Source organism: Panicum hallii, chromosome 1, assembly GCF_002211085.1.
Source record: "Panicum hallii strain FIL2 chromosome 1, PHallii_v3.1, whole genome shotgun sequence".
Classification (NCBI taxonomy): Eukaryota; Viridiplantae; Streptophyta; class Magnoliopsida; order Poales; family Poaceae; genus Panicum; species Panicum hallii.
The window spans coordinates 53,612,635-53,640,513 of NC_038042.1; the positions used below are offsets into that span (position 1 = coordinate 53,612,635).

Consider the following 27,879-nt stretch of genomic DNA (forward strand, 5'->3'; position numbering starts at 1 on the left):
GGGGCTTCTCACCTGGTAGGTCTGAGCCGTCGACATGACGCACTGGTGGCTGCCTCTGCTTGACTGCTTGGTATGGCGGGAGATGTCGCCGGAGGCGAGGCCGAGCGGTGGCCACCGTCCAGGAAGGCTGGTACTGCCGTCGCCGCGAACCCCTGGCCACCAGCAGCAGCCAGGGAGGCGTCTCGGTGCCAGCGTCCTTCTGACACAAACAGAGGATGGCCTGAAAAAACGTGGCTGTTCTGAATTCTGATCCAAGATGGTTCTTGGATTGGAGATATATATACACTCTGCTTCTATGTAATCCGATTTAAAAATCAAGAACAGTATTTTTGTGAATTGGCGAGTTCCTTCTGGGGCCGGAGGTGATGACGAAGCCCACATGGATCGTACATGGGTGAAAAAATGAGTTAGGTTTACACTGTATTCCATGGCGGAATAAAGGTAAATTCCAGACGGCAATTGGAGCCACCGGCCCTGACCTGAAGGCTGAAGCAGGGCAGGGCAGGCCAAACAGCCCCAGTCCCGAAGCTGAAGCTCGGCCACGCCCCACCGCCGCCATGCGAGGCGTCACCTCTCTCTTCCTCCTCGCCGCGCGGCGTCGTCCCCCTCTGCTGATCGACTCCATCCTTCCACGCGACATCTGGCCGGCGCCCGCTTTTCCGCCCGCTTCTCTAACATCACCGTCCCCATCTTCTCGGTAGATCACATTGCGCCAGACCTACGCGGACGCAAGCGGCGGACGCATCGCCATCGTCGCCGAGCCAGCCCGCGCTAGCGCTACTCGGCCATGGCGCCATGCATCCGCCGCGGCGCGCTCGGCACATCGCCTGCGAGCGATACTGCTCCAGCGGCGCGAGCGTCCATGGTTGCGGCGTTGCGCGGCCTTCCTACAGAGTTCCAGAGCTCCCGGATCCTCATCCTGTGTTCCCTCGCCACCTCCCAGCTCGCCGGCGGGTGGCGGCGCGGCGACCAGGGGCGGACGGTATTCGATTTACCGGCCGGGTGGACGGTATTTCATTTACCGTCCACCCCTGGGGTACGCTGAACCGTCCGATCCATAATTAGCGGCCAGGATTAAACAAGGGCGGTCCCTTACAAACGCTTTCCGAATGCTTCCCCGTCCTCGCGCCATCCCACCGCGCTGCTTCTCCGGCGAGCACCCAACTACCCAAGGCTTGTATGCACGTTCGTCGTCTGATCTCGATCCGTCAAGAGAAATACCCATGCGTTTCGCCCAAGGGCACCGGATAGACTGGTGTTCTTGCAGGGGGTGCGCACGGTGCATTCGCCGGCTGTCCATGCTCGGTATCATGCCCACCAGGGAGGGTTCTCTCCTGGGCGGCCTGTGCCTTCTGACATGGTGCGATGCTGGCTCCTTCTGCTTGTTGTATAAGTTTCTCCATGGTGGCAGACAGGAGATGCCGCCGAATGGGAGGTGAAGCGGCGCCCACCGGTCAGATCGAGAGACTGATGGCGCCGACGCCGAGAATCACCGGGCAGGCATCACGATGCAAGCGTTCAGCGTGGATCTCTCTGAAGAAAACAGATGTCCCGACTCCCGAGCCGCTCGCTCTCCACTTCACCTTATTGTACCATAAAACTTGAAAAGTTCCTGTTCAGCAGTCTGAAATTACAATTGGAATGGAGCTATTCTTTTATTGTTTTATCTTATTCTCTGGATTTCTCTATACGAAGTGTTAATATGTGTATCACGATCTGCAATGTAGGTAACTAACGGATCTATTTATATCAACGAGATTTGGTTCATGGGGTGCATGCTGAAAGATATGTTCAGGCCTTTTATCTTCACACCTGGCAGCGCCTAACTAGGCAGTAACCTTCTGTTCCTATGGCTAGTGCAAAGTCAAGAGACCAAAGTAGACGAACAACAAGCGTGTTCCCTGAAACTCTGCAGCTTTGCTTGCTGTTACTTCGCTGCTTGCCTTGCAGTTCCTGAAAATTGTTTCAGTTTGGACAGAGTCATTTCGCATTTGCACGTTTGTTAATATTCTTTCCATTGGCAATCAGTCCATACAGATGCAAGTATGCATTGCAATTGCAAACACTGAATCACTCTGTTTCCCCGGGCTTCACAGGACATTATTGTGAGATCTGGCAATCAGCCTTTTCCTACTTATACAGGATGCACAACCTTTCAGATCAGGGCGACAATCGCCTGAAACTCTGCTTTGTTGCGATTCCTCAATAGTTTCAGTACGGATAAACTGGCAATTTGTTATCAATCTTGCGTCCAATCCAGTTTCAGACTTGCAGTCAGTCAAAATCCTTGCAACACTTACACTTGCAGCTCTGGGCATCGGATAAGCTGGAGCAAGAGAGCAGGCAGGTACCATATGTCGTCATAGCTCGTACATGGATTGGCAATTGGAATACGCTGTTGACGTTCACTGCGCCGCCGGCGTACATGGGTGGCATCGCCATTCACCACCGACCCTGACCTAAAGCAGGACAGGCCAAGATCCCCAATCCGCACCCTGAAGCTCGGCCGCGCCCCACAGTCGCCATGCTCTTCGTCTCCTCTCTCTTCCTCCTCGACGGCTCGACACCGGGTGCCCACTCCTCCAACATCACCACCCCCATCTTCTCGATACACCACGACGCGTTCCGGGCTACCGGCCTACGCGGACGCGAAGGCGGCGGTCGCATCGCCATCGCCGGCAAGCCGGCCCGCTCTAGCGCTACTCGGCCATGCATCCGCGGCGCGCTCACCTAACCGACCGCGAGCGATCCTGCTCCCACGGCGCAAGTTCCCGTGGTTGCGGCGTTGCGTGCCCTTCCTACAAAGTTCCAGGTCTCCCCCGATTCTTCATCCTTTGTTCCCTCGGCACCTCTCAGCTCGCCGGCGGGTGTCGGCGCGGCGACCAGGGGCAGACGGTATTTGATTTACCGTCCGGGGTGGACGGTATTTCATTTACCGTCCATCCCTGAGGCACGCTGAGCCGTCCGATCCATTACTAGCGGCCGGGATTAAAGAAGGGAGACCCAATCCAAACGCTTCCTGAGCGCTTCCCCGTTCTCACGCCATCCCGCCGCGCTGCTTCGCCGGGCTCGCCGCTGCCATGATCCATCTGCTCCGTTTCGCCTCATGTAGATGGCGGTGGCTGCGCTCATACTCGTCCCGCAAGAACTGGACGCTGGCGTGCGCTCCTCGCCGCTATCGCCGCCACCCTCCGGCAAGCTCTCCGGTCTTGCGAACCGGATCCGGCATTTCTTCAATCCTTCAACAAGCCTTAACTTGTCATGTCACCTTCTTGTGCGCTCGCCCTCGAGCGTGACTGCGTGAGGGTGTGCTGCCTATGGATCATGGAGACCAGGCAGCTCAATTCCCTGGCCGATCAGCGCCTGCAAGGCATGGTGAAATGCTTACTGCCTGTACTGTGCACATGCGCTGGCCATGCTTGGGATGCCAACAGGGGGCTTCTCACCTGGCAGGTCTGCGCCTTCGACATGGCGCACTGGTGGCTGCCTCTGCTCGGTATGGCGGGAGGTGTCGCCGGAGGCGAGGTCAAGCGGCGGCCACCGCCCGGAGAGGCGGGTGGTGCCGTCGCCGCCGCGGACCCCCGGCCAGGCGTCTCGGTGCCAGCGTCGTTCACCATAAGTCCTGGCCTTCTGACAGAAACAGACAGAGGATGGCCTGAAAAACGTGGCTGTTGTGATCCAAGATGGTTGTAGGATATATATAGCCTTCGAAACACTCCATTTCTATGAAATCCGATTACACAAAATCATGAGCAACAGGTTTGTGAATCGGCTAGTTTCTTTTGGGCCAGGAAGTGTCGATGAAGGTTGCGTTTGGTTCAGCTTTCTGAACCTGCTTTCAAAAAGCACAAACAGGTTCAGCTTTTCTGCAGCTGTTTTGGAAAAGCTACTTTGTGCAGTATAAATTTGAAAGCAGGTTGTACCCTACTTTTGCAGCTTTTCCGAATTTATAAAAACTACACATCTACTATTGGTCACCTATACACCCATTCAATTCTTTTTTATATAAGAAAATAAATATTTTAATATATAGAAAAATAAAAATAAAAAAGAATAAAAAAGTTAACTCCAAATATTTTCATATATATATAAAAATAAAGATTTAAAAGAAAAAGAATTTATTCATCACAAAGAAATATTGTATACTGTCAATTTGTATAAAGACAATATATAACTTTTTTATAGTCGACAACTCATGTCAGTTTGAACCAAATGACTTTCAGTTTTTTCACAGCAGGCATCTCTTTGCTCGCACCTGAATCAGCATCTTTTTCCCACCTGACAACTGAACCAGAACAAGGCACCCGAAGCCCGCACCGATCGTACATGGGCGAAAAACGAGTTGGTTTTTTCACTGTATTCCATCCATGGCTAAGTAAGTTCCAGACGGCAATCAGAGGTGGCACCAAGTATCAACCCACCAGATCGTTGGAGCATTCAGCCTGCCATCAAAGTTCATCTTTATCATTAACCATACATCAAATTCATCGTAAATCATGTTTGCTGGTCCTCAGACGGTCAGACTGAAAAGTATCGCTAGAGAAAAACAGGAAATTCGTTCATGTTTTACTTGTAAAGTTTTGGCCTGCCGGCCCACGCAATCCTGAGCCCACGGGCATGACGACCCGGGCTCCAAATGACGTCACGGCCTCTACCTCCTCCGCCGCGCGGAAGGCAGAGAGGACGACCTCCGTTGACGCAGATATGCGGGGCGGCGAGCCGGCGACACGGCTGCTGACCCCGATCCGATGGAGTAGCAGCCGAGGCCTAGCTAGCAGGGTCCGTGACGAGTTCACAGGCCGCTGCCAGTGCTCGCCGCCTTTACTTACGTGCACGAACGATCCCCTGATCCCCATCCCCATCCCTACGCCATAACCCGGCGCCGCTCAAGCGGGTGGCCGTCATTTATGCCGCTTCCCTCCCTGCACCAACACCCTTCCGCCTCCGGCGGACGACATGCATCTGGGCTATGGGGGACCGCCGCGGCCTCTACTGGTGAATGGTGATCACAGCCTCATGCTAACTCTATCTCTGGGAGCTTGCGACGCCTCGCCTGGAAAAACATGCGTCTCCGTGATGGGCTTTTTGATGAGTCTCGATTTGTCTCCTGCTTGAGCAGCTGAGCTGCAGGTGAACAGAAGCCGAACTTCACGTCGGCACAAGCGTGAACCGGTGGTTGTTACCAAATACCAACCTGTGATCGAACAAGTGATGGAGTAGATATCTGCTGCTGATGGATGACAGAATCACATCCGCACCTGCCGGTGGACCTTCGCATTCCAGGTTTTCTGACCAAGAAGAGCAGCTAGCTCTCGGTGACAGGACCTCAGGCAGCAGTGCAGTACTGGTACCATTTGTACCAAGAGTGACCAAGGTCTTGTTCGGATCCCTTCCAATTTCCAACTTTTTACACTCTCTTTCCATCATATCAATTTTGGAATACATGCATGGAGCAGTAAATATATGTAAAAAAATAACTAATTGCACAGTTTAATTGTACATCACGAGACGAATCTTTTAAGTCTAGTTAGTCCATGATTAGATAAAATTTATTAAATACAAACGAAAACGCTGCAATAGCAAAAAGTTCCAAAAATTATAAAGATTTGCGATCTAAACGGGGCCCAGGAAGAGCAGCCAAGCAACAGCAGCACTGGTACTGGTGGTACAAGCGAAGTGGAGTGGTACAAACGTCACCACCTGTGTCAGCGTCAACCATGACGCGGAGTCCCACACTGTCCGGGCCAGACACGGCGACACGGCCCGTGCGGCCAGCGGCCGTGCCCGACGCCCTCTCCCATCTGCCGCCGCCGCACGAGTACCTGTGCGCCGCGCGCTCGTTTCACTCACCCCCGGCCACACGGGCCCTGCCCGCCTGGTCGCCCGGTCGGTGCGGCCTCCTCTCGCGCACGGCGCACGTCCGCCCCTCTCGCGACCGAGCCAAACCGCCAGTGCGTTCATGCGGACGCCGGCCGCTCGCCAGGCAGGCGCCCCGAGCGGCCAGGGCCCGCGGCCGCCACTCCCCGTCTGCCCCCGCCCCGCCGCTTTGCCAAAAGAGCTCGGGGCCGCGCCGCGCCGCGCGCGTGCACCAGTGCACCACCCTGCCGCCTGCCAACCCCCTTAAAGAGCCTCGGCACTTCGCCTCCGGCTCCGCCACTAGGAGCAGCTCATCGAATACTCGCGCCGCGCGCGCGCTCCGCCAGCCCATTATTGTTATCACGCGCCGCGCGCACGCACGCCACGCAGGGGGGGAAGCTGAGCTCTAGAGCGACTGAGCTTATCCGTCCCGTCGCCATGGCGAGAGCCTTCCGCGCGGCCTCCCCGCTGCCGCTCCCGAGCTCGAGGGGCGCCGCCACCTCCGTGACGAGCGGCGCCGGGAGAGGGAGCTTCCCGTGGTTGCACAAGAAGGGCTCGGGCAAGCCGGCGCCGCAGCGCGGCGGGACGAGCGCCGCCGAACAAGAGAGCAAGGGTGACGAGCCCGCCGAGGGGGCGGCCGCGGCCGCCGACGGGTCCTCCGAGCAGTCTCCGTCGTCGAGGAAGCGCGCGGACGCGCTGGCGCGGTTGCGGGCGGCGTTCCTGGCGGCGATCACGCACCGGCGCCGGCGCCGGCAGCTGGGGTCCTGCGTGACGGGCACCATCTTCGGCCGCCGGCGCGGGCGCGTGCACGTGGCGCTGCAGACGGACCCGCGCTCCGCGCCCGTGCTGCTCGTGGAGATGGCCGCCTACTCCACCGGCGCGCTCGTCAGGGAGATGTCCTCGGGCCTCGTGCGCCTCGCCCTCGAGTGCGAGAAGACGCCGCTCGCCGCCGGTACGTGCACCACCGAGTCACTGACACTTTGACACGCACCGCGCCAAATGGTCGACTTCATTTCTGCACCGGGATCAACCAATAACACGCCAAAGAAAAAAAAAATATCTGCAGGGGAGAAGCGGCGGGGGCTGCTGGAGGAGCCGACGTGGCGCGCGTACTGCAACGGCCGCAAGTGCGGGTTCGCGGTGCGCCGGGAGTGCGGCGCGGACGAGTGGCGGGTGCTGGGCGCGGTGGAGCCCGTGTCCGTGGGCGCCGGCGTGCTCCCGGACGACGTCTCCGGCGCCGCGGAGGGCGACCTGATGTACATGCGCGCCAGGTTCGAGCGGGTGGTGGGCTCCAGGGACTCGGAGGCGTTCTACATGATGAACCCCGACGGCAGCGGCGGGCCCGAGCTCAGCATCTACCTGCTACGAGTCTGATCGCCGCCGGAGACGACGCTTCAGCTTGCATTGCATCCCCCCTCTGTATGTAACCATGCATGCGTAATCTGGTTGGGCTTTTGTGTAGTTGCGTTCCATGTAATTTGGAGGTCTTGGCAATGGTGTATGTACGACGCTACTGATCACTTACATGGCTTAAAACTTTGGGTGATTAGGTTTTGGTGTGAAGTGGTGTGGTTCTAGATAGGTAGGTTGGGGATCATCTTTCTCTTTGGTCATGTGATCAACTGGATTGGAAAATTTGGGAATAATATCAGTGCCCCTGCTGCGTAATAAGATGGAGATGCGATGGAGAACGTGATGGTGCAGTGTAGGTTCTTTGATCCGTTATTGTTCAACAGATATTATACCGTCAAATACTGTATGCCATAAGTGTGACGCGACTGATTGCTTAAATTTTGTTGTATTTGTTCCTCCAAAAAAGAGAGAGATTTATTGAAATTGACATCTTATAGTACTGTCATACATCTATACAAGTTGCACCGGCTGAGTCAGATTCAACTCCTTATCATGTCTCTCATCAGCCATCAGAAACTCTGAACTTCTTTTTTGCCTCTCCTTTTCTCTCCATTTATTTTCTTTTTGACTAAAGTTAATAATTACTACTATCTAGTATTGCTTCTATATATTATAACAATGATAAAACCGTTCCTTTTGCCCTTGCCTCATGGGTGTGCAGCCGTGCAGTAGAGGACGATTAGAAGATGTTTTGTTCATTCTTTCTGAAGAACAAGTTGTGATATAATTATTGAGGTTTTGATGCACCAAACCTGACGCATGGGACCTCTAATTAGTAGATTCCTATTCCTGCATCATGATTGATGTATAGGTATATTCCATTCCTTTGTCCTTGTTAATTCGCAGTACAGTACTCCCTTATCATCATCAGACTTCACTAAGTAGCTGCAATGATGTTCAGAACGGCTCAACCTGGCACTACTGAAACGAGAATTTCGCAATGATATCCGAAAGGAGTTTGGCAGGTTGCAAAGCCCTGCACTCTACCAAATGAACTGCAATATTTTACAACTGTTCAAGAACATGGTCCTCTTGCTCTAGGCTTAATCAAAAGACAAATGGACAATTTGAGACCATGGAGCCTGAATAATTTTTATATTCTAAAGTTGGCGCAACTGGAAGGGTCCTTTACATTTTACAAATCCCGAGTAATTCTGCCACTTATTCCTCATCATTAGGGCTTAACAATGGAACCACCCTTTTCCTCCCGCTTTTCTTCTTCTTTTCATCCATGCCGTTGCCGGCTTTATGCGTTTCGCCGGCTGGGCAGGAGAGGAACGAAGGGACCAGGTGGGCCAGGAGAGTGCGTGGCGATTGGCATGGCCCAAGGAATGTCATGAGGACTGCCCAGGTTGTTGGGCTACGGAGAGACCAGTTGGATCTTTAAACTGTTAGCCTAAAGGCCGGCCTACGCGCCTGGAAAAAGGGAAAGCTTTTAAAGCCCAAGCGATAATCGTTTCTTAAATGAGGCGCCAACGGCCACGATATTCCCGCGCACGCATCATTGCGTCGCGGCGCGAAAAGCTGCCTGCTCGCACGCTTGCTTCGTTTCTGCCCGGCTGCGTGGGCCCCGCCTGTCATATCCTGTTGCGCCCCGCCGAAATTGTAGCGGGGGACGCTGATGAGCTGGGGGGTGGCGAGAGACGGCGACCGCACGCATTCGACGCTGTCGGATGGGTATTTTTTTAATCGAATACACAAAAGAATTACGTATTTTTTATCTTTTCACTAAGGTAGAAGATAGAGTTTTTACAACGCGTTACAACGCTCCTCCGCTTTGAGAAAATATTACATGATGGACTAGAGCACCGGGAAAGGAAGGAAAACGGACTACTCCCCTCCAAGACAACCCAGCACCACTGCTCCTGCAGTGACCCAAGCTTCCGCTTCAGCCTTGATCTTCAAGAGCAGCTGTTCTTACTACAAGCATGCCACTCGGAAGATCCTGGCATTCCTTTCTTTCCAAACTTCTCAGGAGACGAGGGCAAAGAGAGTATCAAAACCTCTTCTGTGTTTGCTTGTCCACAGAAGGCGCAGCTGCTCCCATCGCTCCTGTAAGGTAAAGCCCATCTCGGGTGCAGGGCAAAGCTTACCGAAAGCAGCTACCTCTTCTGTGTTCGCTTATCCACAGAAGGCGCAGCTGCTCCCATCGCTCCTGCAAGGTAAAGCCCACCTCAGGTGCAGGGCAAAGCTTACCGAAAGCAGCTAGGATGTTTACCCATAGTTGCCTGGTGAAGGAGCAGCGTATGAAGAGGTGCTCGCTTGTGGAAATGGGTACCCTTTGTCGATGAGAACTTGAGCCATGTTTCAGTGTTTCGATGGGGGAGATTTGAAGTTCAGTTGCGAGGCATAGTCAAATTGGCAAGGATGCACAGTATGAAACGGCTAATGTTGTGTTAGAGATGATCAGATGTGTACAGAAGTTTGTGCTACTTCAGAGTTCAGACATCACAGCATAATGTCGTGGCCGACAGGCCTCATCAGCGTACATCAGGGTAGGCCTGCGTCGCAGCCTACTCGAAACCCAGAGACAGGTGCTAGAAGTAGGTACTAAATAATCACGCGACTTGGAGTAGCAGTAGCTCCCTTTTGCAGAAGTGGAATTTTGCACATGCAACAACATTATACCTCGCCGTCCAATCTTGACGGCACATTCCACAAGAGAGAGAAAAGGAGGAGGAAGAAGCGGGTAATATTCCGTTATCCCCACTCAGTTCCATGGCCTGCGTCGTCACCGTTCACTTCGCGCTCTACTCTAATCTCTTCCCTAATCACTGTGTCTGGACCTGTCACTATGTCGTAATGAACTCGTTGGAATGCCCAGTGGTATCCAATCATCAAACGCTCATCTCATCTGCTTGCAAGGGTACAGGTAGGTACTGGTCGAGTTGTTTGGGCAACCTGCTCTTCAACAAAAAGGTTCTGGGATTCAGGATGCATGCGTGATTAGCACTGGGGACCTCTTGGTGCAAGTTGCCTCTACAAGTATGGCACTGTCGGTATTCAGAAAGTAGAGTTCAGTTGCTACTACAAGATTGCGCACGAGTGCGCACCTCAGCAGACGTCCTTGGATTAAGGACTGCCTTGGAATGTGCCTCTCTTTCTCTTATCCACACTTCTCAATAAAACACACTGGTATACTGTATATATAATCAACTGAATCATAGTTGTCTTTCAAGGTGGAAGCTCATGGACAAAAACACTAAGACCTTGTTCGGTTACATGTGGATTTATCCCGGGCTGGGAATGACAGGTACGACAAGAAATTCATAATAGGTACAACAAAAGATCGGAATTTATTCCGGACCGGAAACTAATTATAATAAAATAGACTCATAATAGATACAACAAGAGACCCGGAATCAATCCATTAATTTCCGGTTGATTCTCGGTCTCTTGCTGCACCTATCATAAATTATTTTGTTGCAATTAGTTTCCGGCCCGGAATAAATCCCGATGTTTTGTTGTACCCATCATATCATGAGTCTCTATTGTACTTATCATTTCCGGTCCGGAATAAATTCATATGTGCAAGTAGATCAGCGGTATTACCTGTTGAACATCATTGTGGATTCATTGCAGGTCTGCAACATCTCCAGCACTATCATTACTCTGAACGAACTCTGCACGTCAGCTCATCTGACGACGGCGACGACGGAAAGGCAGATAGCCATTGCCCACCGGCCGACGACGGCGACGGCGACGGCGCAGAAGTCTAATTGTCGAAACGGAGCGTGAGCAAGAGACAGCCATGGATGGAGTTCTTGCCCGCGCTCGTTCTCTGATCATTTCCATGGCGACCAACCTCACGAAGTCCACCATATTCTTCAGGAAAGTAAAAAAGGGCACTTGCACAAGCAAGAGAGGGATGCTTGCTTTGCTCATTTACCACGACAGGCGCAGGGAACGGCAGAGAGAATGTTTCGTGGGCCCGAGGGATCTAATCTTGTCTTGGCGTCGTGCTTGATTGCTTCTTGATGCCGGGGTTCCTGTTCATGGATGGACTGATGGATACTTACCGTGTTGTCTCCTGGACGGACCGAGAGATCCAGCGCAAGATTCCGCTTTGCTCCTAAAACCATGCGCGGCATTTGGCTCCTGGCCGTGGGCCTGGTGTCCTTCACAAGTTTCGGTGCAAATTCCTGTGACGCAAGCGGCAAGACTCGTGTGATCTTTCCGGGAAACTGGGGCAAAAGCGTTAGGCTTGAAGCGAAATTTCGCTTAGTTTCGATAGCTTGAAATTGGTGCGCTCGTGATTTAGGTATGGAACCAAATCATAAGGTCCTGAGACCAAATCACAATCCCCCTGCGAGACAACTAATCCTTCCCAGTTGTTGTGTCCCTACAGCTAGTCTTATGCGCAAATGGGCACGCCAAATTGTATTGTCTCCCAATAGCAACCATCATTGCAAAATGTTCTTTTCAAGCCGCATTTCGCGACCAAATTATTTTGCCACGGGGCTAGTGGAAGGAAGCATCCAAGTTCCCGTCACCAGGATGTCCGGGCTAAACCAAAAGTCCAGAACTAGAGCTGGCAGCACTAGCAGGCTTTCAATACAAATTTCTAGCATTCATGTTCGTCAAGACGAAGATTGAGTCAGGCATCTGATACCCGGAGAGTTCAACCAGAATATTGCACTTGCTCTTTTCTGTACAGAATCTTGCTTTTCAGAACAAAATTAAGAAATAATCTTATACCTAGGTGTGCCACCACTTTTAGAGTTCCGAGGGAGATACAGTAACAAACCCTGGCTATAATACCATCTTCACTTCATTTGGAAGAGCCTAAAGTACACAGTAGGAAGTAAGGACCCCCCATAAGCAATTAAGCTGGAACAAAGGCACTGGCAACACAAGCCTGCCAGCGTCACCAGTTAGGGTTGGCCAGCAGAAGTTAGATGAGGCAAAACCAGGGGTCCCATAGATAATCCGTATCCATTAAGCGAAAGCAAGTGTCAATTACAGGCTTAACGAGGGTCGAGGGAGTATATACACACAACACTAAGATTTTTATAATTCTTCCATTGGTTAAACTTACAACTCATCAGATTTATGACATCCATGAAACCAGTACAGGATAAACACTGATGAGATGCTTCTGTGCACTTATTTTCTAATGTGACCGGTGAAATCTCACAAAACCTCATCTTCTTGCACATAAAGGCCACCATCGGTCTCGATGGGCATTGAAGGTGGGGTTCCAGGTGGAATACAAGATGCCCCATTTTCTCCTGCAATAGTACACAATGCCTCAGCATCCTGGATAGCCCGGTCAAGATTGATCTGACCACTGAGCTCATTGATGAACTTGAGGAGGGTATCAAAGTCCATCTGCTCCCCGATTATACGCTGACGGTATCTTTTCAAGATTGCTACACACAAGTACAAGTGGAAGTGTTCTGACAAATAATGGGTCCACAAAACTTCCCATAAGAGCATGACCTGGTCAAAACTGAACTCCCTGTAATCCATCAGAAATAGGGGTATCTTAGAGAGAAAAAAATGATAACTGATGACTGACTGCTAAGGCGCATTTTCATCAATCCAAGTAATAACTGCTTCGGATTTACTAATTAAATCGATCTCCTGCAAAATTCATTTTAGCTAACAGGACATATTGTGAAAAGGATAGACCGGTGCTAGGAAAAAAAGAAACAAAAAACTAGACTACCAATCTACCATTTACAAACTGTCAAGTGGTTAGATCAGATCTGAACTCAGACTGATTACAATTGAGCGCAGAAAAACCAAGTCAGTATTTCCAAATGAAGTTAATTATCTAAGTTTACTAACATCAATACATCATGATTAATGGACACTGGTCAATGTTTTGCCAGGTAAGATAGATAATAGCTGGAATGTACTGGCATTACCAACAAATAGTTTTACAGAGTGATAAAGCCTAAAGATGACAAACTGATGCATGTCACATGCATATGCAAAACACTTGCACCTTGAAAAGAAAAAAAATATATACCTTTTGAACTGTATAAGAACCCAGCGGAAACAGAAGAAATAGTTCAAGCAGTCATTCTGCCTAAAATGGTTATGCAATGGAGGATCAAGAAGCTCCACGAGCTGAGGCACGAAGATTAAAAAAGAATTAGCACTGCATATCCATAAATATAGTGTATGGACAAAAGTAATTGATGCGTGCCCTAAGCTAGGCATTCATCAAAGACAACGGTTCGATCATACTGATTACCATTGACATTTGGATGTAATGGCATGTGAAAAGGTTTTAAGATTTTAGCGACTTCAAACTATAAGCTCCATGGAATTTTAAATTATATTTTGTACCAAACTCTATGTTTATTTCCATGATATGAAGGCTCAATATTGGAAGAGAAGAAACTGCTGAATGCACATGAGAACAATATAACAAAATCAATAGATACGCCTGAACAACTAGAACATTTGCACTAGTAAGTAGACTAAGCAAGTAAGCAACATTCTATTGATATGATAGTGACTCCTTATTGGAATCTCTGCCACATAACATTGGAGAATTGAGAAGGAGCAACATGATGCTGCTTACTAGCTACTGACTCAGCACATTGGCATGATGAATATATTGTATACCTTGGATAATGCAAGTAGTTGAGCATGCATGCCATTCTGGTCACGATTAAAATTGGCTCCTAATCGTTCCATCAAGGAAGCAAAGCACCAAAATGATTCGGACTCATCCTCCATGACATAAAGTATGGGAGCCAAAAAGTCACTCATTCCCTGCAATACAAACACCAACGTTGTAGTATAGTTCCAGGAAGACAATTGATAAACAATATCAATTATCATGGACAACATTTCAGTAAAAAAAGAAAATATTCTTTTAAAAAAATAAATTAAAGTTGAATTTTTGAATCGCAAATGTGTTCAGCATATATTGTATAAAAAGAGAGAATAAAAGCTAGATTTACTGGGTTAGTATTAAAAAACAAACAACAATCTGTTGTTGCAGAAGTCAGAAATTTGGTACAACAGAAATATAGGTAAATGCACCAGAAGATTCCATCTCATACAGAAAAAAACTATTTCTACTAGGACAGCACACATAAGACTGTTAACAACTTAGCAGGAGTAGCAATATATCTAGAAGTGGAAGTACCGAAATAATGAATAAATCCAAAAGACTTAAAATATTCCATGTAAATGTGATGTCATCATCTGAAAAAAGCATGAGAATGAAGCATCTATTCAAGCGTCATCCCCTAGAATGTAAGTTAACATAACTAGTAGAAGAAAACTAGTGACATAGTGCAGTCTGTGTTTCACACTTAAATGACAGGAAGTTCTAACCATTTTAAATGGACGGTGTGCAAGACGAAAACTTACTTGGCAATAACCAAGGTCGAAATTGTAGAAGGAATATGTTAACAGAATATCACGTAGAACTACAACATTCTGATTGTCATCTCCTTCATAGAAGGGAACAGACCTATCAGTTCTCACCTTGATAGAGAAAATATTAAAGCATCAGTGTGAGCCAGAATAGTATAGTGCAGAATTGAAATAGAATGTCAGTAAAGACTAAAGAGGACAAGAGGAAAATTATTTATACCACATCTTTGTCAATGAGGCCTTTTCTTTCCCTAAACTTGGTGAATCTTTTAGCTTGGGTGGCTGAGATACTCTGCAAATGGTATCAAGAATAATCATGGATATACATTGAGTAAATGAAGTGCAATGTATGCTAAAAAATGTGAAAGCATTGTTCCAACAAAAACAAAGGAGCTCAAAGTGCATGCAGTTGATCCCTATCACAAATAACCTGCCAAAGAATGACAGCCGCTCATTCTAGAAAACCATGTTCTACTTCACAGACATCATATATCCAGAAACCAACAGTGATAAAAAAAATGCAGAAGACCCGAATAAAGGTGGCAACTGATGCCCAGACTCCAAAGAGGCCAAAACAGAAGCACATGATAAGTTCCAGGTTCTTAAAATTCATCCAGAGTTAAAATGACAAACCTCGTGACAAAAACTAAATTATGTTAACATGTACCATCTATGTATTACATAGAAAGAAAAAAAGCCGGCTCGGGCAGACTAACCTTCCACTGAGATTTTATAGCTTCATATTCTGCTCGTTTCATGGCAGCAAGGTATTCCCTCTCAGCATATGTTGAATCATATTCATGATAACCCAACAAGAACTTCCACACCTATATGTCCAATATCAGAATAATTTTTCTAGAAAGCAATGCTCACTAGTTAAAAAAATTCAGAGCAGGTGCTAAGTGTAAACCTCTTTTCTCAGAACATGATCGACTCCCCCATAAAAGACCTTTTTCCTCAGCGCCTTCGAATCCATAACTCTACCTTCAGGATCTAAGAAAGCTGTCCACTGTCGAAAATTTTTCAAACAAACAACAGAAGATTTCAGAGAGGAAAACTGGTACTGACAACATGGTTAAAAAGGAATATTGTTAGATGGTTGTTGATTATGCACCATGAAATTAAGAACAGAATATAAATTTAAAACTGGGACAAGTCTTACGGGCTGAAAATTCCAGAAAAGCTTTAGTTCCATGTACTTACCTATCTATATCATCACCACTTGTGTTATTCATATCAAAGATTTGACTATGGAATCCAAATATTTAGTTCTTTTTCCAGTAAAAGTATGGGAAATTACAGGGTGATGGTTCCATTATAATACCACTGTCCTAAAGGTTTGCTTAGAATGCAAGCCAGAAGTTGAAAATAAATTGTGCATCCCTAGAGTCTGGGCTGGAGGCGAATCTGGGGTCATGTATATCAAGAGTGAACAGAAACTTGTAGTCCTAAGGATCGAAAATACTTTATGCTAATACATATACCAGAAACCTCATCTTGGACTCATCCCATTGTATAGTCACAACTCACAAGTAATGTATCACATGGACTAAGTTATGTATCTAGAACTAATAATTCACACTGCTATGTTCAGTTGTTCACAGAACTACAGCATGGACTTCTAATACCGCAAGTTAATTGAATTTAAATAAACATAAATATGTCGAAATGAATAACTCAAAAAGATACATCAGAAATTGAAGACTCATTACCTCTTCGACACTTAATGGGCAATCTCTTTGTTTTCCCCATACCAGAGGCAATGGATCTGACTGCAAAAGAAGAGGAGAAGCTGACGTTATACAAATTGATGAATGTGCAATTTGCAATCATGAAAGGCTAAGCAATTAAAGCTTTCAACAGCATCAAAGGTTAGAAGACAAAACCAAGTGACTAATGGTTTCACTTAACATTTTTTTGTTAGCTCATCTTTTTGTTTGGGGTTTTTTTCACATAAATTTTGAGCAAATGCTGTTTAAATATTCTATAGAAGTTAAAAACTTGACCAGGGGAGATATGTCCACACTAGCATTAATATGCACAAGGTAAGAGCTGAACCATGGTTATCTAGGGGGCAACTACCCTCCAACTAGCCAATATATCTCAGGTAGAGTCTCTAATTTACATAAGATACAAGCCTACAAATGACTTAGATTATCGGAGGTAGTTTCCAGATCAAACCATAGTGTTACTAAACTAGTAAATATCAGATGACCATGCAGCTTAAGTCTTCAGCTCAGTAAAACTATCCTGAATCCTTGATCCTTATTGGCAGTGTAATTAGGCCAAATTTTGGATAAAATACCAGATTCAAAGATTTGGTATTGATTTTCTGTGCAGTAAACAACTTCTTCCAGAAGTCATAATTTTGGTGACAAAATACCAGATTAAATGCAAGATATATTACCTCCTGTGTAGCTGAGGGTATATAAGCCTTTTCTGGTGTTATATACTGATTTTTGTGCTTATCACTTGCTTTATTATCAAAAACATATTCATGTTGTTGCCGTCCATAACCATGGGCACCACTATTGTCTCGAAAGAGGCTTGATGTAGTATCACGTGCGAACTTTGTAACCAATGAGAACTTCTCCAAGACTTGAATTGAAAGATCACGGCCTGGGTCGTTTGATTTGTGTCTTTGCTTTGAGCCATACTGAGATATACTAGAAGCTTCCCCGTGTCTTTCATCGGCCCCATGCCTGGTCTCATCAACTGACCCAGTGAAACTGAGTGAATTTTGTCGTGACATGGCATTTGCCACAGTGGCTACTCCTGGAAGCTCCAGGGATGACAAGCTTTTCTGCAAGGTGACCACACAAATGGAGAAATGTGGCTCAGTATTCAGACTGGGAAACATTTGTTCGTAAAACGAAACACTTTAGAAGACAGATTAGGTTAATTACAAATGATGAATGACTGAGATTCAAATTTAACAGATTTGAAAGATGAATAGCTGTTGCACCCAAATAAGGCAAGAAAAGATTTCCTATTGAAGGTACTATACAACTATTTGACAGATAGGACTACAACCTCTTTAAGCTGAGAAGAATCAAACTCCAATATAAATTGAGAATGTCTTATTTGGCAAGAACGGACTAGAATATGATAACACACCTGAAGAGGATCTTGAAAGTCGTTGACAAGAAAAACATTAGGATTGTCATCCGACCTTAAAACAGAAGAGAGAACATTTCAATCATATATGCAGGGGGGAAGGTCTTCCAAACAATGCAATAAGGAAATTAAAAAAAAACTGCAATCAGGGTTAAACAAAACCTCTTACATAGCTTGCTAATTTAACATTTGTAGTTATCTCTTTTGAGTGTAGATTCAATTGTAGCAATATGTTATCTGCCTTATTGTATGGATGATTCCCCATAAAGAAAATTGGTTATTTCAGTGCAAGTATCATTGATTTTTCCATATGGTGAAACCAAACTGTTGTTTTAGATGTTAATAAATGAAACAATGAACCACTATTATTGTGATTCAGAACCATTAAACCAAAAAAGAAAACCTGAGAATGAAGATGTGCTGTTTCAATGTCGCAAACAATTCACGAATTCCCCCATTGTAGAAATAGAATGGAGGAAAAGCCAGGCCTGCAGAAGTTAGTAGGTAAGATCAATAAGATAAACAAACATGATCCTTTTGCTCTAGTATTCTGTCAAGCATGTGCATTAAATGTTTTATCTAGATAGAAGAAACAGAAATGCTATCACGTGTCAACAAAGTAGAGCATGAGAGCACATCAGCATTACCACTGTAATCAAGTGGAGTTTCAAACTAATGATATGATGAACAAAAAACTAGAACATCTCACCTGATGATAGAACAATTATTATGTAGCCCAATGTAAATGTTGGGGTATGCTTACTGATGAAGCGAACATCACTTAAGGGCAAAGCCTTGATAGTGTACAGATTTCTGTCTGCGTAGGATCAGGAAGTTGAGAGAGTAAGCCATAATCAATGTCCTTCATATGCCAGATGCCAGAATGACTAACAATAATAACAAGCAAATTGTACTGTCATACATTTTTCTATTTCAACACCAAATGAACTGGTAGACAAAGAGTCAGCTCCTTCATTTGGCTCCCAACTCTGTAAATATTGATCAAAACATCAGCTAAGAGTAAGCATGTGGCTAACTATTAGCACACAAAATAGTATATCATAAGCCGAATAATATATGGTTCATTTAGTAAAGGTGTTTGCCATCCTAAGCAATTCAAAGGTTAAGTCCTCATAGAAGGTTGAGGGGACTACATGCCTACTATGATAGTATGAACTATACTTGATTATTTCTGACTGTTACTATATGCTATGTTCTAGCAAACTACTCCATTTTCTGAGTACATATGTAGATGTAAAGTAATACATCTTGCAGCAAATCTCCTGCAATCCTTTCAAAAAAAATGTAGATATAAATGAAGACTATCTATGTATATGAACGCTAATGACTCAGGGACATGAGCTGGATTGCCTCACCAGGAACAATGATCCCTTCTGCAGAAACAGGCGCAGCTTCCCACTGATCCGGCCAGAGCCATACTGCGTCAGGTGGATGGTCACACGCTCCTTCTCATAAACAACGTCAATGCCCGCCATCACATCAGAGCCTCTGTCCGCCAAATCTGTCTGCATCGCCTTCAATCACCAAACAAGCATCAGCCCGATCCAAAGGGAAAACATAGGCTATCCATCTCCACAACACGCACGCCCAACGAGACCAACAAATTTCTAGAAATTTTGTACTAAGTAATATCCACTTCAATCTAACTGCGTACTGAGGGGGCAACTGCTGCACTGATTAGCATCACAAACTAGAGCTCACCCCCCCCCCCAACACACACACACCCACCCCACACGCACACACCACCCCCGCAAGAGTAAAGCCATCCAAGTCCCCTGGCCCCGACGGAACCAGTGACCTAATCGAGCAATCCGCTCACGCCGCCCCCAAATCGCGCACGGGAGCAAGCCGAGATGAACGAGGGTAGCGTCGAGTTTACCGGGGGCGGGGGGCGGGGGGCGGGCCAGTACCGTGTGGTCGGAGGCGGCGGCGGCGGCGGCGGCGTAGTCGGAGTCGTCGGAGAGGTCGTAGAGGTCCGGCGAGCGCGGGGACCCTGCCTCCGCTGCTGCTCCTGCGTCTCCTCCACGCATCGCCACGCGGAGAGGTGCGATCTCGGGTTTTGCTCGACACCGACCAACTCGTCTTACTGCCGAAGCAATGGCACGGCACGCTGGAAGCCTGAATAATTTTTCGAGGCTGGTGACGACGACGATGTATCTTGATGGCGTGGCTGCGAAAACTCCTTGTTGCTACGATATTTGTTTCCTTGTAGCAGCACACGTTTTGGGTTGTGAACAGGAAAGTGAAAACCAGACGCGGCACACGTGGGTATCTCGTGTACAGTAGTCCTACCTGTATTTGCTAGAGAATCGTAAATCGTATTGACAACCATAAGCAAATCTCACCGCGTAATTTATAAATCCAAGCTTTAATAATTCCGTTGACCCTTCAAAAAAATCCACGCTTTAACAAGTTATCAATCATTTCAATGAATATCTAACATTTTTTGCTGTTGTTCTTGCATTTTTTTATGGAACATTTTCCTTGACTCCTTGAGTATCATCTTTTCATACGCGAATATCTGGGATCACAACCCCTGCACATTCTTAATTTACCAATATGTGATAATAAATTAATGGGAAAATTTTGCTTCTTGATTTCTCGCGCATCCGCCGGAAACGAATCAACCTGTTCTCGCTGATGAACCTGTTCCCTACTTGCTTGATAGCCCATGCCGCCTTAGGGCCCGTTCGTTTCCGGCCTCTAAAGCCCGAAACCTCTAAACTTTAGAGGCCGGGATCCGAACGGCCCACTAGACGCGCTCCGATGGGACGTTTAGAGGTGCAGAAATTTTAGAGCCCACGAGCCCTTTAACAACCTCTAATCCGCTCGCCTTTCCCAGCGTTGCCCCCCCCCGGCCCCTCCCCTGCCGCCTGCGCCCGCGCCGCCCCTCCCCCGCCGCCTGAGCCCGCGCCGCGCGCGGGGCCTCTGTCGCGCCTGCGCCCGAACCCTCCCGCTCCTCCTCGCCCTCGCGCTCCTAGCCGGTGCCGCCTTTGGCCTCGCGCTGCGGCTCCGCGTCCGCAACACGGGCTTCGTCCTCCCGCTCCGCTACCGCGCAGTCTCCGCCACCGTCTCGTACCGCGGCCACCTGCTCGGGTCCGCCCAGGCGCGGCCAGGGTCCGGCGAGCTCGCGGGCAGGGGCGAGGTGTACGCGGATGCCGAGGTGTGGGTGGATAAGGGGTAAAACTGTAATTTTACTCACATTAGAGGGCTTTAGAGGGCTGTAAAGAACACCCCTCTAAATATTAGACCTCTAAAATGTGTAGACCTCTAATTTATAGGTCTGTATTTTAGACCCCTCTAATGCGAAACGAACACACCCTTAATGACGAAGGAAAACAGATTGCTTACTTACAGCTCCAGCTAAACGTTGAATGGGGCTGCCTCTATTTTTTACTGATTTTTAAATTTATTTTAACTTTAGTAATAGTTCTTAATTTTAATTTGTAATCAGGACCTAAAAGACCATCTAGGAATGGAGGGTGGAGGAGAAGGTTCGAAGATCTTCCCAAAATAGACGGTCTAGTAAAGAATCTGGTTCCCAAAATAGACGGTCTAGTAAAGAGTATGGTGGAGTGCATCTTTCTTATTTAACTCTCTAAATTTGAGATAGAAGATTTTTTTATTTAACTCTCTAAATTTTGCTTCGGATACGGAAGGCTCAAGCTCCCGGCCGTACCCCCAAGGCCCCCCGTGCACAAAGTCAATCCATATACCAGGGTAGACCCATCACACTATCACAAAAGAATAGAAGTTTCGTCAACTGGCAGAAGCCGCTGGCATTCTGACTTGCAGCGTTTCAAAGGGGCATAAAAACATGCAAAGACATTCAGAGCAGAAAATACTTCCCCGGCTGACAAAAGCCACAACACTTTGTAAGGTCAACGAAGTAATCCGGACCTGGGAGAAGGAACAACAATTACAAACCAAGCTACTGGTGTTACAGGCATCATCGCCATTGTACTGCATCTCATGAGCTACTTCTGTGAGCGCCATCAAACTATGTCTACTACAAATATATTTCAATTACACGGGAGAGAAGCACAATTGAATGGAAGATCTACCAGTACATCATACACCAAAAGCACACGTCCTACAGTTCCAAGAATGAGAAATCATGAATCCGAAGCACAAAAGCTAGAAACAATCTATTCAGCAGCCTCTTCTCGACTGGTCATGTAGTGAAGAACGACCAGAGTTTTTTGCTGATAGATTGGTTTCGTCTCTCCAAATCATCATCATCCTCACCATCCTGTTCTGCCCCGAGCTCACTTCCAGATGGAGTCATAGGAACATCAGGCAGTGCCTCTTTACCATCCACGATATCACCATCTTCCTCACCAATGCCCTCTGCAGGGGCAGGGGCATCGCCAACTTCAGCCTAAAACAAAGATAAGGTTCCAGTTAGCTATGGACTCTGGTCCTATATGTGCTAACAACCAAAGAGGCACTGTGCGACACAAATTGACAAATGTACCCAAATGTTGAAAGTCATTCAAGGATTGGGGAGAAAAGGCATGTGGTTACATCAGTGACAGTAAATGTGGCCAGTACCGAGCACAAATATATTAAAGGTATTACCTGGGAAAACTCATGCAACTGTGATGCACCATAGTCTGCAGATTCTGATGCCCTTTTGCTCTCAGGGGCAGGTTCCTCAACTGCCTTTGAGGTTCCTTCCGTATCATCAGCAGGAGCCTCTACCTTATGTTTCTTTCCTGCCTTTGCAGCTTTCTTTTTGTCAGTTTGGACTGTGGCAGCTGTGGCATTTGCACTTTGGAACAACACAACGCACAAGTATTAGATCAGGAAACAAAATTTTAAAAAAAAGCAACCCCAAGTAGATATGAACTAGGGATTAATACTTACACTGTACTGCGTCTCAAATTGTAACGCTTTTCTCCTGGTGTCTCCGTCACTGCTCCAGCAGTTTGCCGCCTCTTGCGACGCTGCCCTCCAAGTGAAACACTTTCTGAATGTGCCTCGCTGCCTTCTTCATCTTGTTCACTTATCGTTGCTCCAGCAAAACGCCGCTTACGTGTACCCACCGCAACTGGATCTCCCTGACCATCATTCTTCTCCTCTAAAGTCTCGCCAAGAATCGCTTTAGCATCTTCAACTACAGCACGAACAGATCGTGTCCTCTTCACACCACCTTTCCCTCTACCCTTCCTGTTTTGTTGGCGTCGTCCTTGCTTTGATATTTCAGGCTGTACTGCTTCAGCAGGAGCTGCAGAGTCCTTTCCGTTTTGATCAACAGAGGCAATAGTGGCATCAACTGCCATGTCGTTAGTGCCATCAAATGATTGAGTTCCACGAACATCTATTCCATTATCTGCTACACCAAATGAAGACTCCATCTGGACATCATCAGCTGGGTCATGCCTTTTGGACTCTTCATTCTCCCTTGCTCCACTATCAGAAGGGAGATCATCCTCTGCATCAAAAGAATCATGTGCTATCTCATAGACAGGAGTTGGCTCATAATCTCCATCGCTCCGTGATGCTTCCTCCAGTCTTGCACCAAAAGGTATGTTCTCTGTTGGCTGCTCTGATGACTGATCACCCTTTTTTACAGGAGAGAACTTGAACAGCCTAGAACACTTCTGTAACAAAGATAAGCGACCACCTGAATTAACAAGGGTTCCTGTATCTGGAGCTGATGTATCAGCGTTCAAGGAACGGTCATCTCTCTCAACAGCCAAACTGGGATACTCAATTTCAACACTATCTTTAAGCGCCAGAGAATCTAATCCCTCAAAGAGGGAAATACCACAGTTTTTGCACACCTTATACTTTTCAAATAAATTAATGAGGTTATTCCTGTCCCTGTTATATGATTCTCGTCGTAGTTTCAAACTCTGGCTCAGCACATGAAGACTATCAATATCTCTTTTAATATCTGCCTTATCAGTTTCCAGTTTTTGTCTTTCCTCAAGTAGAATTTTTCTTTCCATCTGCAGCTGCTTTTTCTCTGATATTATCTTCTGAATCTTGGACTCATTTAACTCAATTGCATGTCTGAGTTTATTTTCCACAAAGTCCATTTTCTTGTTTAGCTCATTTTCCTTGTCTTCCAGTTCCTTCTCTTTACTTGCTTGTTTTTGCTCCAGCTCCATCTCCAGTTCATGCTGATGGAGCTGCAACTTACGCTTAAGATCAGCACGTTCTCCCTTAAGAAGTTCATCATTCTCCATTTGCTTGTGTTTTATATCATCATTCAAAGCCTTTTCCTTGCGATCAAGATTCTCCAGCTTTTCCTTGTATCTTTCTTCCATTTCGAGCTTTGCATCATTTAACCTCTTTTCTTCACTGTCACGCCACCGTTCTAAATCCATCCTCTCAATATTCACCTTTTTGCCCTCCTCTACCAGATGAGCTCTTTTTTCATCTAGCTGTTCCCACTCTTCTTCAAACTTCTGCCGCTGCTTCCTCAAATCTTCAATTTCTTCAGAGAGAGAGTTGCTTCGCATTCTGTACTCCTCAATCTCCTTCTTGAGTTTTTCTGTCAGCACGCTATGCTCCTGCCTCTCTTCCTCTGTGAGTTTCAGATTATTCTGCTCTTCTAATATTCTTTCCTTTTCAGCTTCAAGTGTGGATTTGATCCTTTCAAGCTCTGATTTTGACATCTCAACTTGATGTTTTTCCTGATCCATACGCTGCTTTTCTTCCAGTAACCTCTTATCATCATTTTTCAATGATTCCTCCCATCTCTTCAGAGCTTTGGATTTGGCATCAAGATCATTCTGCCAACCTTCCATTTCTTTCTTCTTGTCATTCAATACCTGCTCACTTTTAGAAAGCTTAGCCTCCAATGATTTGACATCTTTCTCCCTTTTCACTAAATCCGCTTGCTTCTGTACCATCTTTTCATCAAAGGATTTCCTCTCCCTCGCCAGTTCTAACTCAAAATCACGTCTTTTGGTTTCAAGATCCACCTGATGATCCTCAAGAAGCTTCTGAAGCCCTTCCTGGAAAGCAATATTATGATGATTGATGATTAGACTATCAAACATTCACGAAAAATGTGGCATTCAATAATAACAGAAGAAATGGCATACAGTGAACACTATTTAATAATAATATTGGCAAGCACTAAGGTAAACTAGGAACAGTAGCAACCCAGCTAAATCTGACTTCATATGATGGCAAAACTATATGCAAAAAATCCTTAAAAAAATATGGTAAATGATAATACAGGAACAAGCTGTGACGCAAAGGAACAAAACATAACAGAAGTTTAACAGGCCATAGGGTACAAAGGGTGTATGACCAAGGCCAGTGTAAAGAGTGGCATAAGGGTATCCATTTATTGGTAGAAGCAAAATGAGGTACACGAGGCTAGTTCTCTGTTCTACTTACTTTTTCCCGACTACTGGCCTTTTCTTCTCTCTCAATCAGTTTCTTTTCTTGTTCTTCCAGCTCCTTGCGCTTTGAGTTAGCATCCTGCAAAACAAATAAAAAATGAGCAAACTGAATTCTCAACACCAGATAAAGAAAAGGCAGTCAGGAATAAAATTAGATACCTTTTCCTGTGAATGTAATTCATTTAATCTTCTGTTAATATCATCCTCTTTAGCTTTCAAAGCACGTTTATTTGCCTCCACTGACTTTCTTGCTTCCTCCAGTTCACCATGTTTTATCTTGAAAAGCTGGTCATTCTTGTTAGCTCTCTCCTCTCGATCATTTATAGACCTCTGCAAATCAACAAGTCTGTTCTGACTTTCCTTCAGCTTTTTATCCCATTCCTGCAGTGATTCCTCCTGCTCCTTGAGTTGTTTTTCCCGTGCTTTCCGCCTAAACATGGCAAAACAATGGAACTTTAACCACATGCGCAGCGCAATCAAGTCAAGCATAAGTAGAAAAAACAAAATAGCAAAACTGACATACTCAGTCTCAAAATACAGTTTCTCCTTCTCCAGTCTACGTTGACGAGCTTCGACCTCATCTAAATCTCGGTCAGCTTGTGACTTCTTACGGTTTGCCTCTGCAAGTTTGGCATCTGCAGCATGAAGTTTTCCCTCGATCTCCAAGGATTTTTCCTCCAAACTAGCCTCAAGGGATTGAGCGTCTGCTGTCTTTTTCTCAGACATAAATTTGACCTCAGCTATCTCTGAGCGAATTTCACGCAAGGCTTTTTCCAGCTGCAGCATTAAAAAACAAAAGTAAGGAAATATTTCAGATATAATCAGAAGGCTATGTACAGGAAAATTTTACTGATATAACTATATAACTAAAGAGTGGAAAGGCAAACGCAATACAATCCATGTAGTGTTGCCTATCAATTACTTCACAAGATCATCCTGGCTACTAAAGGTCAATTTCAAAATTAGCAGGTCATTGAAGGGTATGGATATACTTTTTTCTATTCCGTTCCAAATAATGTATTAATCATCACATTTTTACACAGAAGCATACAGACATAAATTTGTGTTCTGTTACTCATGGCATCTCCAGGTCAGAATTGTGTTGCTGGAACTGCAAGAATAGGAATTCTTAGATAAACCAACTTACATCAATTACACATTGTTTCTCAACACCCAATGCTTTCCGCATGCTCTCCTCCCGCCTTTCGTATTCTGATATAGCATTCAAGTGTGCAGCTTGTTCCCGCTTCAATATCTCCTCCTTCTGTTTCAGCATTTGACTGACTTCCTCAAGTTTTTCTGCCCATTCTTTCTTCTCGAGCAAGAGCAGCCCCATATTGTACTGATATTCATGCAACTGCAGATATGCATAGACAGAGAAGTAAATAACTATTACAACAATGACCAAAAGTCAATCAATTGGAGGTTTAAAAATGCCTCGTAGCAATGGAAGTACTGCTTATTTCACAACTGTTTGTAATTATATTTTTCAAATCACTGAAACCAACATGGAAAAATATTTAACAGGTGTAAAAAAGTCATATAGCAATGGAAGTACTGCTTATTTCACAACTGTTTGTTCATTGGGCCATCTGAAATTTGGCTTATGTCCAGAAGTGGTGCATAGTAAACCCCTGACTCCATCATAAGCAATGCTGCAACAGTTTCGTAACTAATTTTCTCTATGCTAATAAAATGTGATACCATAACAGACTTTTAAAAAGCAACAGGGTATAAAGTGAAGAATTGGATATCTACAAACTAAAGTGGTTTTTTTATCTTTACAGACTGAATACATTCTACAGAAAGTCAGATATACAATAGTTCATCCTACTTCAGAGGCCTAGTTTCAAATCGTTTCGAGACAAACATGAGCAGAGAAACATAGACAATTCATACTCAGAAGCTACACCGACTGGACGAAAAGACAAAGATTTGGCAAAACCTCGTGCTCAAGCTCGGCGACTCTTCCTTTCCCCTTTCCAAGGGGCGCCGATGCGGCCGGAGCACCACCACCGCTCCGCTGGTTCGCCGGAGTCGGTGTTGACCACCCGGTCCATCCTTTCCCCTGCGGAGTAAACATCACGCCTTCTTCCTTCCAATCCCTTCACGGCTCATCCAAGAACCAAAGCGCCTATCCCACCCTGCAACTCCCCAAGCCAAGAGAACAAACAGGTTACCAAACAAAGCTCCCTCCACCAAAACCCTAATTATCAAGAAAACCAAGCCAAGAAACCCTAATTATCAAGAAAACCGAACGAATCCTCCCCCAGGGCAACAAGAAACCCCGGCATTACCAAGAACCAAGAAGCGTCTACCAAGCGCTCCAAAGTTGTAAATTTTGATCCCCCGGGACAGACACCCCCGAAATCCCAAGAACCCCAAGAAACCAAGCTGAGAAAAAACCGAACGGATCTGCGGAGTGGGCGCTCACCGGGAGGTGCCCGGTCCGCTCCCGGCGGCCGGACGCGGCGCAGAGGCGAGGGGGGCGACCGCGCGGGGTGTACGGGACCTGGCGCTCGGGTCGGGTTGGGCTTCGAGTTGGGGGGGGGGGGGGGGGGTTCGGTTGGTGGCTGCCTGGCTGGTGCGTCGTGCGGCCGGATTTGGGAAAGGGAGCGGCAGTAGGGGGGAGAGGGAGAGAGAGGAAAGGGGGGCAGAGGGGTAGCGTGGTAAATTCCCAGCCGCTGGCAAAAAAGCGGTGCTCGCGAGGGAGCGTGCGGTGCGGCAAATGACCACGTTACCCCCCAGATTTTGGGATTTC

At 46.6% G+C, this 27,879-nt stretch overlaps 3 protein-coding genes across 5 annotated transcripts; 1 reads left to right on the forward strand and 2 right to left on the reverse strand.

Annotated features, from left to right (window-relative positions):
- Positions 1 to 5,969: 5,969 nt before the first annotated feature.
- LOC112894638 (protein MIZU-KUSSEI 1-like) lies at positions 5,970 to 7,547 on the forward strand. The gene is made up of 2 exons (XM_025962410.1): positions 5,970 to 6,808; positions 6,923 to 7,547. The coding sequence occupies exons 1-2, from the start codon at positions 6,295 to 6,297 to the stop codon at positions 7,228 to 7,230; spliced, it is 822 nt and encodes a 273-aa protein (XP_025818195.1). The 5' UTR covers positions 5,970 to 6,294; the 3' UTR covers positions 7,231 to 7,547.
- A 4,387-nt stretch (positions 7,548 to 11,934) lies between these two features.
- On the reverse strand, positions 11,935 to 19,939 carry LOC112888861 (TBC1 domain family member 15). Of its 3 annotated transcripts, XR_003227954.1 has the most exons (16): positions 19,662 to 19,939; positions 19,107 to 19,265; positions 18,653 to 18,719; positions 18,440 to 18,547; positions 18,134 to 18,218; positions 17,731 to 17,785; positions 17,021 to 17,416; positions 16,326 to 16,385; positions 15,524 to 15,622; positions 15,330 to 15,440; positions 14,834 to 14,905; positions 14,608 to 14,724; positions 13,852 to 14,001; positions 13,247 to 13,347; positions 12,308 to 12,730; positions 11,935 to 12,198 (listed from the first exon to the last, which is right to left on the reverse strand). XR_003227954.1 is itself a non-coding variant. In XM_025955237.1 (15 exons), exons 1-15 carry the CDS (start codon positions 19,779 to 19,781, stop codon positions 12,403 to 12,405), a joined length of 2,019 nt encoding a protein of 672 aa, XP_025811022.1. In that variant the 5' UTR covers positions 19,782 to 19,939; the 3' UTR covers positions 12,260 to 12,402. The 3 variants fall into 3 exon arrangements, 2 of the variants coding, with proteins under 2 accessions (XP_025811022.1, XP_025811012.1); XM_025955237.1 differs by lacking the exon at positions 11,935 to 12,198 and having other exon boundaries at positions 12,260 to 12,730; positions 19,107 to 19,256; XM_025955227.1 differs by lacking the exon at positions 11,935 to 12,198 and having other exon boundaries at positions 12,260 to 12,730.
- Positions 19,940 to 21,573: 1,634 nt separating this feature from the next.
- On the reverse strand, positions 21,574 to 27,692 carry LOC112881783 (protein CROWDED NUCLEI 1). The gene is made up of 9 exons (XM_025946651.1): positions 27,553 to 27,692; positions 27,064 to 27,262; positions 26,266 to 26,475; positions 25,642 to 25,895; positions 25,278 to 25,548; positions 25,114 to 25,197; positions 22,621 to 24,722; positions 22,333 to 22,525; positions 21,574 to 22,132 (listed from the first exon to the last, which is right to left on the reverse strand). The coding sequence occupies exons 2-9, from the start codon at positions 27,199 to 27,201 to the stop codon at positions 21,926 to 21,928; spliced, it is 3,459 nt and encodes a 1,152-aa protein (XP_025802436.1). The 5' UTR covers positions 27,202 to 27,262; positions 27,553 to 27,692; the 3' UTR covers positions 21,574 to 21,925.
- Between the last annotated feature and the right edge of the window lie 187 nt (positions 27,693 to 27,879).

Bases quoted from the DNA above. Each gene is read 5' to 3' on its own strand.
- LOC112894638 (XM_025962410.1), top strand. From the start codon at position 6,295: ATGGCGAGAGCCTTCCGCGCGGCCTCCCCGCTGCCGCTCCCGAGCTCG. The intron at 6,809-6,922 runs GTACGTGCACCA...AAATATCTGCAG, and splicing joins GAAGACGCCGCTCGCCGCCG to GGGAGAAGCGGCGGGGGCTG.
- LOC112888861 (XM_025955227.1), bottom strand. From the start codon at position 19,781: ATGCGTGGAGGAGACGCAGGAGCAGCAGCGGAGGCAGGGTCCCCGCGC. The intron at 16,386-17,020 runs GTAATATATCTT...CTTCTTTTGCAG, and splicing joins TACCCTCAGCTACACAGGAG to TCAGATCCATTGCCTCTGGT. The intron at 14,906-15,329 runs GTTAGTCTGCCC...TACCATTTGCAG, and splicing joins CTATAAAATCTCAGTGGAAG to AGTATCTCAGCCACCCAAGC.
- LOC112881783 (XM_025946651.1), bottom strand. From the start codon at position 27,201: ATGTTTACTCCGCAGGGGAAAGGATGGACCGGGTGGTCAACACCGACT. The intron at 24,723-25,113 runs GTAAGTAGAACA...ATTGCTTTCCAG, and splicing joins AGGCCAGTAGTCGGGAAAAA to GAAGGGCTTCAGAAGCTTCT. The intron at 22,526-22,620 runs GTAAGTATTAAT...GTTGTTCCAAAG, and splicing joins AATTTGAGACGCAGTACAGT to TGCAAATGCCACAGCTGCCA.